At 41.1% G+C, this 15,350-nt stretch overlaps 1 protein-coding gene across 1 annotated transcript in view; it reads left to right on the top strand.

Annotated features, from left to right (window-relative positions):
• Positions 1–14,247: 14,247 nt before the first annotated feature.
• The window catches only part of PIM3 (Pim-3 proto-oncogene, serine/threonine kinase), a 3,509-nt gene continuing 2,406 nt past the window's right edge, over positions 14,248–15,350 (top strand). The window contains exons 1-2 of the mRNA XM_015818067.1: positions 14,248–14,359; positions 15,046–15,221. Coding sequence (XP_015673553.1) covers positions 14,275–14,359; positions 15,046–15,221 — 261 coding nt within the window. The 5' untranslated portion in view covers positions 14,248–14,274. The remainder of the gene's footprint in view (positions 14,360–15,045; positions 15,222–15,350) is intronic.

Raw genomic sequence — 15,350 nt, 5'->3', positions numbered from 1 at the left:
GAAAAATGTTTCTGGCAATGTTTATCATCTGTACCAATTTCTATTTCTGAGATTCTTTAATGGAAATTAAAACAGTTAAATAGCAAAGTATATGAAATTTATTGGATAGAGACATTCTATTTATAAAAAACAAACAATACTCAACATTCATTATTATCTTCTGCCCTAAGTATGTAAAGATCATTCTTGATTCTCTGTGAGACTTTTTCTTTTGTGCTATGGTACTAGGGATTACAAGGTCGTAAAATGAGGCTTTTTATATTTCACAGAAGCAACAGTATGATTTATATTTTCTAGATCTCCTTGTGTGCGTTCTTAGATCACTAGCTTTCACTTCCTACCTAGATATTTCCAGCTATATTCACTTTTTATCCCCCAAATATTCCAGTTTTCTGGGTTTACATCTTCTTAAAAATTAATATAATTGTATTGTTTATAATAATCTTCCCCAAATTGTTGACTTCTGCATTTCTTGGACTCCAACTCATATTATTCCAGCCTGTTGTCTAGTATGATAACAATTATAATTTTAAAACAACTGGAGAGTGGTAGGCAAAGAAAGCAAATATATGAATTTTACATTTGGTTTAACTTTGATATTAATTCTGATATTTTTTATAAGTGACATTGAGCAGACTTTGAGAAGCTGGTATTTTAAAAAAAAATAACAATAAATCAAGCAACACAAAACATCTTCTTTTTATTACTTTTACATACTCTTTTACATACTTTTTTTCCAAAAAGATCACAATCTGGTGTTTGTTTTTTATTTTTGATCCTGTGATTAACAATGCAACCTGCTGTGAAGTTAAGATTCACTAAAGTCTATAAAGGCAGAAAGATGGAATATACATCTTATTATCAAGAACAGATAATGCAGATTTACAAAAAGTTTCTTAATCTTCTGGATTTAAGGAAGCTCTCCCAAGTAAGTAGCTCTTTGTGAAAACTGGGAATACCACTTTCCTTTCCCAAAAGGGACCTCCAAAGGCAACAGAGAGCAAAATACAGGGATGTCCCATTGCACAAATGGAAATCATTCACCTAGTCTTGAATCCAGATTCCTAATTCCAGCAGGACTTAATGTAAGCAAGTAATCATAGAACTGGAATTTAGTAAAACCAAAATAAAGAATGAAAAGCCGGAAGAGAAAAACTATGGCCACAGATGCTCTATCTGCCCAAATGTTTAGTAAGTCATTTACTTAATTGCTAAATATTAATACTTAGATATAGTTGATTGTACATAACCTATGTGGAACTTCAGAGAACTGAATTCTGAGTAAGTACTTAGTAATAAGTAATTCCATGGAATTTTTTTCCAGGAAATCAAGTATAGGACTATACCTGAAGAAATACTGTACAAAACAAGAGAGTTGTAACACTGATTATGAAACAAATCCAGAAACAGTGACTGTAAAATCAAAACACATGGCAAGTGCACTAGATAAAATCACAAGAGCAAGTTACCTTTAACCATCAGTCATGTGCCGCTTGTGTGTAAACACAATATATCAGTTATCCGGGGACAAAGCATTTAGTAAGAATAATCATGTTCCTTAATCTGAGATTATAAAACAGGGCCTTTTGCATTCTTACACTTTCCTTTCAATACAATGTTTCCTACAATAGTGTTTATAAAACAGATCCTCAGGGTTGCACACAGAACTTGGTGTCTTAAACTTTTTGAACTCCAGTGCCCTTCCTGATCATCTTTTGTAATACCAAATTGCGTGGGCAGAAAAGAAAATTGCAGATTCCAAGCACAGTTCCTGCTCTCTCCACTATGAGCTTCAGACCTCTAAAAAATCCTTCCCCTCTAGTCATTTCGAGAATGCTGATTTTGAGTCTCATGAAGCCACCGTGTCTTTGACCTAATGGAATGGTGGTGTTCATCCTAACCTGCATAAGATTTCTTGTTTATTTTAGTGTCTGTATTATTTGCTCATGTTCTGCATCACCCAGAACCTTGCAATTGAGGCTGGTTGCACATGCTGCAAATTAATCAATAAATCACTTGAAGAACTGGGGCCAATCATTACAACCCCATCCATGGCTCTCGAAAAATTCATCATTCACTCCTGAAGTTATGAAATGCCTTTTAAAGTTGATCCAAACCAATATACATAAGAAATGAAGAACTCAATTGGTATAATATTAATAGGGGAATACTATGTTCAAATATTCCCTAAACTGATTCCTCTAAACTTAGGAGAACATCCCTAAAACCATTCCTATACAGAAGGGACTAGAATATTAGGCAGAAAGTTAGTGGCCTTTCATGATTAGTAAAGCAGTAATATATTGTATATTTACATGAAACACAAGATTTTTTTTAAATAAAATTTTTATTGAGTTTTATAAGGTTGGGAAGGGATAGGATCAGGATGGGGATTAAGGTTCGGGTTGGGATTGGAATCAGGATTGGGGATGGGACAGGATTGGGAACAACATTGGGGTTGCCCCCTAATAACATTTTCAAGCTTTAGCAAACAGACTATTGTCCGGGTACATATGTTCAATAACTATTAATATAATAGTAAATAGCTATAGTAAATATGAGAAACAATATTCATAAACAGTATCAGTTAATCATTACATATCCTTCATCTTATTAAAATATATTCGCCGTTAAATATCACAATCATTTCTCACTAGTTCGTTTTGCTGACCATTGGTAAAAGTTGTGCCGTGTTTTAAAGTCAACTGAGTCTTCTTTCTCTTTAATCTCTAAAGTTAATCTATCCATTTTTGTACATTCTAAATATTTTCTTAATTATGATCTCTTCAGATGTTAAATTTTCATTTTTCCAATATTGGGCAAATGCTATTCTCACTGCTGTCAATATATGCAATATTAAAAACTCATTCTCCTTCTTGTACTTGACTCCAAGTATTCCTAACAGAAACAATTCTGGTTTAAATTCTATCTGTATTTTAGTCATCTTTTCTAACCATATGTGAATCTTAAGCCAAAAAAATTTCGCACTAGGGCAGTGGTGGCGAACCTATGGCACGGGTGCCAGAGGCGGCACTCAGAGCCCTCTCTGTGGGCACGTGTGCCATCACCCCAATCCTAGGCCTTCAGCTGGGTTTTAAACCTTTTCGCTTTAGGCCTCCGCCGCCGTGTACAAAAAAAAAAGGTTCCATCAATCAGTCAATTTCAACTTCTCGCGGGGAAAAAAAAAGATCTTGCAAAGTTGGAATTGATCGATTGAACTTTTTAGTCCCACCCAGTCTGCTGTAACCACCGCAGCCACGCCCACCCAATGGGCCACACCTACCCAATGGGCCACACCCACCCGGCACCCGACGATGCATAAGTGGGTTTTGGGTTGCAGTTTGGGCACTCGGTCTCTAAAACGTTCGCCATCACTGCACTAGGGCATACCCACCAGATATGATAGTAGGTACTTGGCTTTTGTTTACATTTCCAACAATTGTTTGAAACATTTTTGAACATTTTCGCTAGTCTTACTGGTGTCATGTGCCACCTATAAAACATTTTATACAAATTTTCTTTATATGAAGCTGCTTTAGTCAGTTTAATGTTTCTATCTCAAAATTTTTGTCAATCTTCTAAATCTATAGAGTATCCAAAGTTTTTTGCCCATATTATCATCATTTCTTTTACTTGTTCTTCTTCCATCTTCAGCTTTAGAAGAAATCTGTAAAGTTTCTTAATCAAGTTTTCATCTGTTTTTAAAAGTATTTGATCAAATTCTATCTGTTCTTTATAGAATCCCATTATCTTTACATCTTTTTTGTATCTTTTGCATTCTTACACTTTCCTTTCAATACAATAATGTTTCCTACAATAATGTTTATAAAACAGATCCTCAGGGTTGCGCACAGAACTTGGTGTCTTAAACTTTTTGAACTCCAGTGCCCTTCCTGATCATCTTTTGCAATGCCAAATTGCGTGGGCAGAAAAGAAAATTGCAGATTCCACGCACAGTTCCTGCTCTCTCCACTATGAGCTTCAGGCCTCTAAAAAATCCTTCCCCTCTAGTCATTTGGAGAATGTTGACTTTGAGTCTCATGAAGCCACCGTGTCTTTGACCTAATGGAATGGTAGTGTTCATCCTAACCAGCATAAGATTTCTTGTTTATTTTAGTGTCTGTATTATTTGCTCATGTTTTGCATCACCCAGAACCTTGCAATTGAGGCTGGTTGCACATGCTGCAAATTAATCAATGAATCACTTGAAGAACTGGGGCCAATCATTACAACCCCATCCATGGCTCTCGAAAAGTTCATCATTCACTCCTGAAATTATGAAATGCCTTTTAAAGTTGATCCAAACCAATATACATAAGAAATGAAGAACCCAATTGGTATAATATTAATAGGGGGAATACTATGTTCAAATATTCCTAAACTGATTTCCCTAAACTTAGGAGAACATCCCTAAAACTATTCCTATACAGAAGGGACTAGAATATTAAGAAAGTTAGTGGCCTTTCATGATTAGTAAAGCAGTAATATATTGTATATTTACATGAAACACAAGATTTTTTTCACCACCATAATTAAGCCTACCAGGGGCTTTCTGTGGAGAGAGAAAAAAGGTAAGATGATAGCATGATCAAAGCCCCATTTTTTTACATGTATGCACAGCACATAAAAAGGGGTAGGCTTTGACTGTGTGGTGGCAGCTACCATCTTGAATTTTTTGACCTTCCCTGCAGAATCTTCACCCCAGCAAACTACAACAAATACCTATTCAGAACACGTGATGAGAGGGGAAAAACACACGATGAAGCCAACCCTGAAAAATTAGATTTCAGATCTAAAATGAGTTCATAAACCCTTAGCTGCTTTAATAAATTTGGTAGTACCTATTACATAAGACAACATTATATAAGTGTATGCAATTCACTCACTGCTGATATGGATGATTACCAACATTAATGGGTAATAAGTCATTAAAGGTAACGACAGACTGCATTGGCCTCTGCACCAGTGGCAAAGTCCACAATAGAATTTGTGCCAAGTTAGTTGGTTAATCATTTATATTCCAAGGAACAAGCACAGTCCCTTTCAGTTACAGCAACCTTTGGGTCATACTTTGAGATGAGTGGGTTTACTCTTTTCATAATAAGGCTCAATGTTTATGTCAAACACAAATTCCAGCCTAGCTATCTTTTCTTAAGATGCCATGAGCTAATGGCTCCCCCATCCTCACTGTGTTTGCTCTAAACTAGTGTTTCCTAACCTGAGTAACTGTAAGATGGATGGATTTCAACTCCCAGAATTCCCCAGCAAGATGGAGAAATACTTTCAGCTAGTAAGGGCAGTGTTTCTCAATCTGAAACAGTTCAAGACGGGAGGACTTCAACTCCCAAAATTCCCTAGCCAACTTGTCTGGGAAATTCTGGGAATTGAAGTTCCACCCCATCTTTGCATCTTCATTGTCAGAGAATTCTAACATTAACATTTGAATCTTACTTTGAGATGACAGGAACTTTTGTAAATTTGGCTTTATGTATCTAGCCTTTCCTCCAAAAGCTCAAATACAGAAGCAGAATGCTTCCTCCAATTTTCTCCCACCATCACAGTCCTGTGCTGTAGGCCATGATGAGAGAATAAACCAATCCTGCTGCATCTGGATCTCTGTGGATGGCTATCCCTAATGTCACAAAGCTCAGAATAACAGAGTTGGAGGTCTTCTAATCCAGGGGTCTCCAACCTGTGGTCCGTAGCACAATATCGGGCCATGGACTGTTGGCCACCGGGCCGCAGGAATAGCTGGCGAGTGCGTGCATGTGCGTACACACACACCCTTGCATTAGCACCGCCGTGTGAGTGCTAGCGGCCCAGTTTGAGTGGGCACACGGACAATAGCGGCCTGTTTGCACACATACATAGTGCTAGTAGCCCATTTGCATATGCATACAGGCACCAGCACCGCCGCCAGCGCCACTGCGGGTACACGCAGCCCACTTGCGCATACGCTCAGGTGCTAGCACCACCATCATGCGAATGCCCATTTGTGCATGCACGTGTGTGCACATTTCCCTGCTCCTCCCTTTGCCTCTGGACTGCCAATCCGGAAAGGTTGGGAAACTCTGTTCTAATCCAACACCCTGCTCAGGCAGGAGACCCTATACCATTCTAGACAAGTGGTTGTCCAGTCTCTTCTTAAAAGCCTCCAGTGATGGAGCACACACAACTTCTCAAGGCAAGCTGTTCCACTGGTAAATTGTTCTCAGTGTTAGGAAGTTTCTCCTTAGTTCTAGGTTGCTTATCTTATCTCCTTGGTTAGTTTCCATCCATTGCTTCTTGTCCTGTTTTCTGGTGCTTTGAAAAATAAGTTGACTCCCTTTTCTTTATGGCAATCCCTCAAATATTGGACCACTGCTATCATGTCATCCATCCCTAATCCTTTTTTTCACTTAACTAGCCATACCCAATTCTTGTAAACTTTCTTCATGTTTTAGTCTCTAGGCCCTTAATAATCTTGGTTGGTTTTTTTCTGCACTCTTTCAAAAGTCTCAACATTTTATTTTTATAATGTGGTGACCAAAACTGGATGCCGTATTCCAGATCAGTTTAGTATTCCAGCTCAGATCAAGACCAAATGAGATATGATGCTGAATATGTGACTGGAAATCTATCTCATCTCTCTTCCTCCCTCTCTCCCTCCCTCTCTCTTGTGTATGAAATTAATAAAGTAATAGCAGGCCTTTAAGCAGGAGATAGCTGTCTGTAGCTTTTCCCCTCTTTATTTCTTCATAAGGAATGAAAACATTTTAATGCCACCATCTTTTAACCTGTACCCTGCCTTTATTGTGTTTACAAATAACTCAAAGTGGTGAACATGTCCACCTCCTATTTTCTCCATAACAACAAATCTGTGAAGTGAGTTTGGCTCAGAGTGAGTGACTGGCCCTAAGTCACCCAGCTTGCTTTCATGACTAAGGACTAAAACTCCCATTCTTCCGTTTTCTAGGCTAGTAACTTAACCATTAGATCCAACTGTTTTTAATAAATAATAATAAAACATGTTATGTTCCTGCCTAGTACATCAAGAGTCTTCTAATTAGGGCATACATAATATACAGTATATATACATACAGTACAGACTATTCTTTATGTGCAAAGAAGGATTACAGTCTAGATCAAACTTGTTAGTTTTAAGATGTGTGAATTTCAATTCCCAGTATTCCATACAACTTAAAGCTGCTAAGTTTGAAAAAAAATATTGGTTTGATTAACTTTGTCTCCCCACATATACCACATACCTAATTTTGTCTTAAACTTTGCAGATGCAAATTCCAATGATGGTAAGTTTTAGATGTGTGGTATCTCTGTCTTTAACAGTGTTGATGCCATATATACCGCCCTATAGTTGTTTATTATCTCCACCCCAGCAAATAAGGCTATAAAATTGTGCAAGGGTAAAACAAAAATTTGTACTAGTCCGCCTCTGCATAGCAATTTGAATCACATCTGTTATGTCTACAATCCAGGGAACAAAACATCACTTTTAAAAATCCAATATATGATTTTTCTTTTTCATTTTTGCTTCCCTGTAGCTTGCTGAACACACATGGCTTACTGTATATGCAAGGCTGGTTTATGTCATTTGGGTTTATGTTGCTTCAATTCATTTACTTTTTGTCAAAACAAGTTCCTTAGTCCCTAGACTGACTGTGGTTTTTAACATATGTTGTCTGAAAGATTGTAGTGGAAGGGACCTTCTTTAAGTGGAGCAAGTGTGTGAGTTTCCATGCTGTAATCTTCCATATGGCTGCTTGTCCCATTCTTTAGTAGGAAGACTGTTGAACCCATGATACTTGCATTTATTTAGTTTGTTTGTTCAATTTATGTAACTGCCCATCTCAAATTACAGTTGGGCCCAACATTTCTGTTGCTAAATTTTTTGTTAAGTGAGTTTTGCCCCATTTTATAACCTTTCTTGCCATAGTTGTTAAGTTAATTACTGCAGTTGTTAAGTTAGTGACATGATTGTTAAGTTAGTGACATGGTTGTTAAATGAATCTGGCTTCCCCATTGACTTTGCTTGTCAGAAGATCGTAAAGGGTGATCTCATGGTCCTGGGACACTGCAATTGTCATAAAAATAGTCAGTTGCCAAGCGTCTGAATTTTAATCACATGACCATGGAGATGTTGCAACAGCCATAAGAGTGAAAACGGTCATAAGTCACTTTTTCAGTGCCATTGCAACTTCGAATGGTCACTAAACGAACTGTTGTAAGTCAAGGACTATCTGCAATCTCTGCCTCAGTCAGTTATTAAAGTATATCATTGAGCAAAAACTAAATAGCAAAGGGGAAAATGCAAATAAGATAGGGAAAATACTCAAAGCAATCACTATCAGGAATGGACAAAGGGCTGGCAAATTAGGTGTAGCAGACACCACGAAAATATAATTTGCATTATAGAATCTCACTTATACCTGATAGTGAGGCAAAAATAGTTTTATTCAGTTATGACCATCTGACCATATAATGTTTGTAAACTACAATAATATCTTTGCTTTTTTGCCTGCATTAACCCACCAACCTATAAAATATCTTTGGAGTATATAGGCAAAGCTGGCTTAGAATTAAGTCAGATGCCATCTCAGATGTTACAGGCCTAAAATGAGAAAAAAATTGGAGAAATCTTTTGAGCCAATCCAATAATTTGAAATATCCACCAGTTCTCATCACAAAAAGCAACTTTTTGTATCTGAGAGCTGCACGATTTACTTTGAGAAAAATGAGCATCCCAGTCAGTAAGATTTAATATTACCAAGTGGGTGCAGCAAGTGTAAAATGTACGTGTTCATAAAAACTAAGCTTATTTTAAGGTTTGGATTGTATCTGTCTTATGTTTTCTCAATATTGAAGAACAATCTTCTGTTGGTATTTGCCAAATACAGTGGAAGCCTCTGAGGATTAAAAATGTTTATTCTACCTGTGATACAGTAAGGATCTTCTCCAGACTTTTTTTGACAGTATCTTAAAATCTTTCCTGCACACCATTTCCTTTTGTGATCTTGGCTCCTAATACGCTGTTCCAGGGCAGAGATGGGCAAAACCATTCTTTTCGACCTCAGAGCCTTCTCCGATTAAGGTTGGTGCAAACTGACAGCGTGTGAAACAAAGGAAAACAACTGTAAATCCTAAAGTAGACATGTCATTATTCAAAACCAAAGCAAATCTCCTAATTCTCTTTACACTCTGCCTCATCTGGAAGTGTGATGTATTCCCATGAACATTCCAGTATTCAACCCTTACCCATGATAACTGTGTCCCTGGGCCACTCTATATTAAAACACAGGTGGGGAACTTCAATGGACAAAGGCCATACTTCAGGGGTAGTCATTTTAAATATATATATATTTGTTTTGTTTGTTCACATCTCAGAAGCCCACTGATGATATAACTGCTTTTGGTTTGGGGTCTGAGAGATTTAAAAGACAAACACATATAGCAGAGCACTCCTGAGCCAATAATCTGAATAGTTAGAAAAATGAGGAGAGAAAAAGGCTAACGGGTCAGACTAGTGATTCTTCACTTCCTTTTTACTTTAATGAACTGCTAGCACTTATAACAAAACAATGACATGGAATCAAAAACCATGTCCTAGAAGATCAAGTTGCTAATGTCATTTAGAGGATGACAGCAGCCAAACAAGCTGTGATTTCATCAGTAATTCTTCCTTCGCTATATATATATCTTCATCATCATCTTCAGGGTACCTAAAAGTTAGGGTACATATTGGGTTAATATCCTCCTTGCCATGGTGAAAGATGTAACTGACAGAACACATTTCTCCTGTTTGGACTAAAGCACTATAATATAACCCCAGATCCACACCCTGATAAGCCCAATGAGACATCAAGTCATATGAAACCCAAAGGTTAAATAAGGTAACAATTGAAAGCAAAAGACATTCTCAATATAAAAATTGCAGAGCTAATCTAAAATTAAACACATTTTTTCTTTTCCTTTTGGGGTTTGCATCTGACTTTCTTTGCTCATCCTCCTAAAGTTTCAGGAAACTGGAGAAATTATTGGGAACAATACTATATCAGTTATAAGGAACCACCTTCTTATTTGGGAGCACTGTATTCCATATTTCAGAACATAAGTCATCCTGTGGTTGGAAAGTTATAGTTCTCTTACAGAATCACAACAGGAAAAAAAATCAGCTAGTGATTGCAAAACATTTCTTTTCACTACATATGCATGTTTAATTTTTGACATTCCACTGTTTTTATAGTAATTTTATTAAAAATTACAATTTAAAATATTACAAATAGAATAAAAAGAAAAAATAGAAAGTGCAGAAAAGGAAAAAAAGAAAAATGGTAAAAAAGGAATATATACAATATAGTCCTTGCAACTGGCAGCTTAGCAACCGTACAAAGAGATGACAAACCACAAAATTGGGACTTACAATTCGCTTTCAAAATTCTGCCCTTCTCCATGGTCACATGACTGCATTTTTGTCACTTGCAGTGCCCTGAAATCATGTGAATGCAATTTGTTTTTGCTGGTAACCAGTGTTTATTTTGGGTTTCCGGCAAATACTGCCCCATAGAGAACAATGGATTTGCTTTATGACCACATTTGTTAAACAACTGCCTCAAAAAGTTAGTAAAAATCACACAGGTGCAATCACACGGTCCTTAAACTTGGATTTTAAACTGCTTTTGCTAAGGATTGAAGGATGCTGTAAAACCTGTCAATCCAAAAGTCCCTAATAACTGAAAAGCAATTAACAATTTCCCAAAGTGATTAGAAAAGAAAGTACGCAAATCTAATGCCCTTTTGAATATGCCAAACATGATTTTAGCTAAAAGATGGCTATTGTCTCATCTCCAAGAGTTGTAAACTGTCTTGTGGTCTCCCGCAAGGAGCAACTGTCTGGAGCATCTTGACAATCTCAAGTCCTCTTCTTGTTTGGAGAGGAATTATGAAGAATCAGTTTATTTTCCAGTTCTTTATTCCACTGCGGTTATCTTCAGTTTCCCATTACTTTCCCAGAAATTAACATTCCCATTAAAGGCACAATTGACTACAACTGTATGTCCTGCAAAAAAGGAATACAAGTTGTAAACTATGAAACAATTACCATATGCTTAAACATGTATGATAACCACTTACAATTAGCATGGACATGTTGGTTGGTCATTGTAATCAGACATTTCAGTGTTTTCAAATGAGCAACCAAAAGGTACAGAGTGAGTGTAACTCCCTTACGAGGAATGCTATGAATTTTTTTTCTTTTTAACATACAAAAAAAGATAGTGATAGATGCGTTTTAAACTGTAAGTGGTATGAAGAGGCCTGTCACCTATCACCTCTTTATCAATAATCTATCACCCTTTTTTTCAGTGCGTATGTATGTATTATCTATTCATATATCTTTTTATAATATACAACCTATCTTTTGTCTGTTTACCCAAAGGTGTCTGCAGGTTGTGGTCCTGTAGATGGCAGTCCCAACAGTGCTATCAAAGCTTAGCCCATTTGTGTGTGTTTTATGTGCAAGACACAGAAAAAAAACAAATGGAGCTTTGATTCCACCATGGTTGTGACCTTGATTTTTTTTAACCATGCTCTATTATGCATCTTATCTCTGTTATGCATCTTATCTCTCTTTCCTTCCATCCACCCATCCACTTATCACCTATTTACCATCTACCTTTCATCTATCTCTTCCTATCATTTTGTCTGTATCCATCCATCTATCCATTTTCTCGGCTATTATGTATGTATCGTTTCACCTATCTACTATATACTTACCATCTATCTCTCTCTCATCTGCCTATCGATCCTCACCCCATCCCCCCCCCACCCCAACATTGATCTTCCAATGCGGTGCTCCTTACAAACGTGCAAGGCTCAGCAGATCTGCACGTTCTGCAGCTGAGCGGGTTCCCTGTTCGGAATGGACGATTCCTCGTTGATTTGGCGCCCCCGGTAGAAAAGAAGGGGCGGTGCACCGGCTCAGCCCCGATGTCAACGAGGCGCCTTTTAAGTACCGTACAAGCAAGAATTCAAAACGTGAGACACTGCGGCGCGCGTGCATGTCTCCGAGAGCCTTTGTGGGTGGGTGGCGCTGGGTGGATTTCCAGGGCCAGCGGTGCCAGACAAAATAATAAGGGTTTGTTTGGGGTAAGGCTGTTCGTGGGAATGGGGGGGGGGAGGTCTGAGGTTTCTCGTCTAAAGGAACTACAGAAACGATTTGCAACATTCAACGTGCTCTTCGAAATAAAGCATCATTTTTAAAAATAAAAGTTCGGCTTCGGGTATTAAAGAGACTAGACTGCATACCGTGGGCAGCGGAGTGCTGTTGCTTTTCTTTGGGCAACATCTTAGGGGCGTGCTTTGGGTTTTTTTATATATATATATTTCCCCCCCGTGTTGTTGCAACCTGGGCAGCCGCCGTGCCTTAGGAGAGTGGCGGCGACGAGGACGGAACTCCTCATAAACGCTTTCAAATTGGAGGGAATACGCGTGTGCGTGTCCGTGGCAACCTCAAAAGACGGGTGGGCTGCTGCTTAGGAAAAGCCCATCCTACGACGGTGCGGAATTTTTCGCTCCTCCAACTATAAATCGTTAACAGCGCTTCTGGATTACGAGAGAACGAGTAGATGGGTGTTCCTTGCCTTTTTGTTTTTTTTTTATTTTTAAATCGCGGGAAGCTTTTTATTAACCCTTCGTGAGGACTCGCTTTTGGAAGCGTGACCAGGCGCGTGTTTCTTCTCGGATGCCTCGTTCTGGTTAACGCTGCGTCCAAAACTGCATTTCTGAGGCAAAAGTCGGGCGGGTCTTGGGCGCCAAATTACTGCAGATTTGCGAGCTGAGGGAGGCTGCCGATAAATGGCGCAGCTTTTTGTATTGGGCAGAGGGGGGGGGGGTTATTATTACTGTTTTTATTAATGTTTGGCAGCGGGGCTTTACCGCCTCCACAAGAAGGGGAAAGCCCTCTCCTGCCTGCCGATCATGGCGGCTGCCTTGCGCCCCCGCCCCGCGTCTCCCCCGAATTCCCGCTTCCGACGCAGCGCTCAGCCCTGCCGAGAATGACCTTCCCCACCGCCGCCAGGTTAGCGACGCGCGAAGCCAGGCGCGCCCAGGAATTCCCGCCCTGCGCTCGTAAGCGCCCCTCCACCCCAGTTTCACTGATGCATACCCAAATCCGCTTTCCCTTGATTGGCTGAAGCCAGGCCTTCATTTGAAAGAGCCGCCCCTCTCATTGGCTCCGACGCATGTAAATGAGAGAACATTCCCTTCTGTGTGTGTGTGCGTGTGTGTGGTTTTTTTTTTCCGCTCCTTGGGTGCGCTCCCCCTCCTCCTCCGTATCATTTTGTGATGAGAATTTTTCAGACAGTAACTCGCCGCGTCTCTTTACTATAAGCAAATAGTTCCTCGCCCCCACCCTCCGTATTTACAACGGGGCGAGGTTCCGCAGTCCCCCTCTTTGAGCTTAAAGAGAGAGGGCGGAGTCTTTCCGGACCTATTCGAAGCGGTGGGAGGGGAGCAGGGAGGGAGGGAGAAGGAAAGACGCGTCCCCGCCGATTCCCTCCGGCGGAGGGATACGGACTTGGAGAACCGTGTCTGTTTCTTTTCTTTTTTTTTGCCTTCCCCCACCAAAATATTGAGAGTTAAGAGGCCGCTGCTGCGTGCAACGAAGATCAGAAAGAGAGAGGTGCCAGTCGGAGGCTGAGCTGCTGTTCCTGCTGCCGCCGCCGCCGCCGCCGCCGCCGCTCCACAACGACCGCCTCACTGCGGCGCTACATCCCGGATTGGATTGTATCGATTCCTCGTATTGCTCGCGTGGGTTTTCTTTGCGCGACACGAGCGAAGACCCCCCGAGGCTTGGCTGCCTGCTGAAAAAGACGCGAAGCCCGTCCGTCGCTTGGCTGGCACATCTATTTTTCTAATAAAGATTGGCGTGTGGATTTCCCCCCCTCTCCTCCCCTCCCCTTAACGGACATATATCCATTTTCCTGGGATTCTCTGCTAGACTCCGCGGACTTGCAAGTTTCATTTTGATTCGAAGTGTTGACGGAGGAAGGGAGAGACGGGGACGCCGAGCAGCAGCAGCGGCGGCTTGCGAGCGAGGCTTTTCCTCCTTCCCGGTCCGGGGAAGGAGCTGCGTTGTCAGCCCCGTTCAGTTGCGCTCATCAGCAAGCCCCCCCCCCGCCTTCCCCTTGGTTGACTGAAGAAGCCTTTGCGTCGTGATTGTGGTTGTGTTTTGTTTTGTTTTTTCCTCCCCCTTTCCTCCCCGTGGTCTCGCTTGGGAAAATGTTACTCTCCAAATTTGGGTCCCTGGCTCATCTTTGCAACCCAACCAGCATGGATCACTTGCCGGTGAAGATCCTCCAGCCAGGTAAACAATTGCAGAGTTGCCGTTCCCCCTCCCGCCTCTCTTGGCGGGGGACGGCCGTGTGCGTTGCGTGGTGTTATTGCCTGTGTGATGTGCGTGACGAGGGTTTCCTCTCCCTTCCCGCGTCAGCCGCGGACGAGGAGCAAGCGGATCCGAGCGATCGACTCGGGTCGTTCATTCATTTTCTTTCCAAAATCTCGACAGTTGTTAAAAAGCCCCAAAAGGGGGGGGGGGTTAGAAGAGATCTGGCTTGTTTTGTTCCCCTGTCATCCTAGCCGGGAGTTAGGGCGACGGGAGAGGAGCCTAGCAGGCAAATATTTTGTCCCGAGGGATGAAGAAAAAAAGATTTGGAAAGACTTGGTTTTGCCAGGTGCTGGCAGATCTGACTCGCAAAACCCCGGACGGCCACGAGAGGGAGGCAGAGAGTTAGTCGTATTCTGGCGGTCACCCCGATTTTTACAGCCCCCATCCATGAATTCCCAAATCTGGGCTTGGCCGCGCTTGGATTTTGGTTGAATGTTGCTGGTGACTTTAAAAAGAAACGCGGGAGGGGAGGGGAGGGGGGTAAGACGCCCCTTTCCTCCCCCGCTTAGGTTGAGGTTGCTTTCTGTCTGGCTACTATTGATCTCCTGGATTTCGACTTTCCCTCGTTGTTCACCCCTCGCTTTCCCTTTTCTTTCCCTCTCTAGTGAAAGTGGAAAAGGAGCCCTTCGAAAAAATCTATCAAGTGGGCTCCGTCTTGGGCAGTGGGGGATTTGGCACCGTCTATGCTGGGAACAGGATTGCAGATGGCTTGCCGGTAAGAGGAGAGGCTCTTGAGCAACCCCCCCCTCCCTTCTCCCCCCCCCCAACCACGAGGCTTGGGGTTGCTACCACCCACCCCCTGTTTTGCGTGGCTGGAAATTCCAGCTGTGGAATCCTGATCGAGAAATCCTGGGCAGTTCTCTGATGCCAAGCAACAGGCATAAGGCTTGGTTTCTCCCCCCCCCCCCCC

The sequence above is a fragment of the Protobothrops mucrosquamatus genome, unplaced genomic scaffold (genome assembly GCF_001527695.2).
Source record: "Protobothrops mucrosquamatus isolate PMUCROS unplaced genomic scaffold, P.Mucros_1.0 scaffold672, whole genome shotgun sequence".
NCBI classification, from domain to species: Eukaryota; Metazoa; Chordata; class Lepidosauria; order Squamata; family Viperidae; genus Protobothrops; species Protobothrops mucrosquamatus.
Note: the sequence above shows the minus strand (reverse complement) of the source record. Positions and strands in the feature narration are given on the sequence as shown.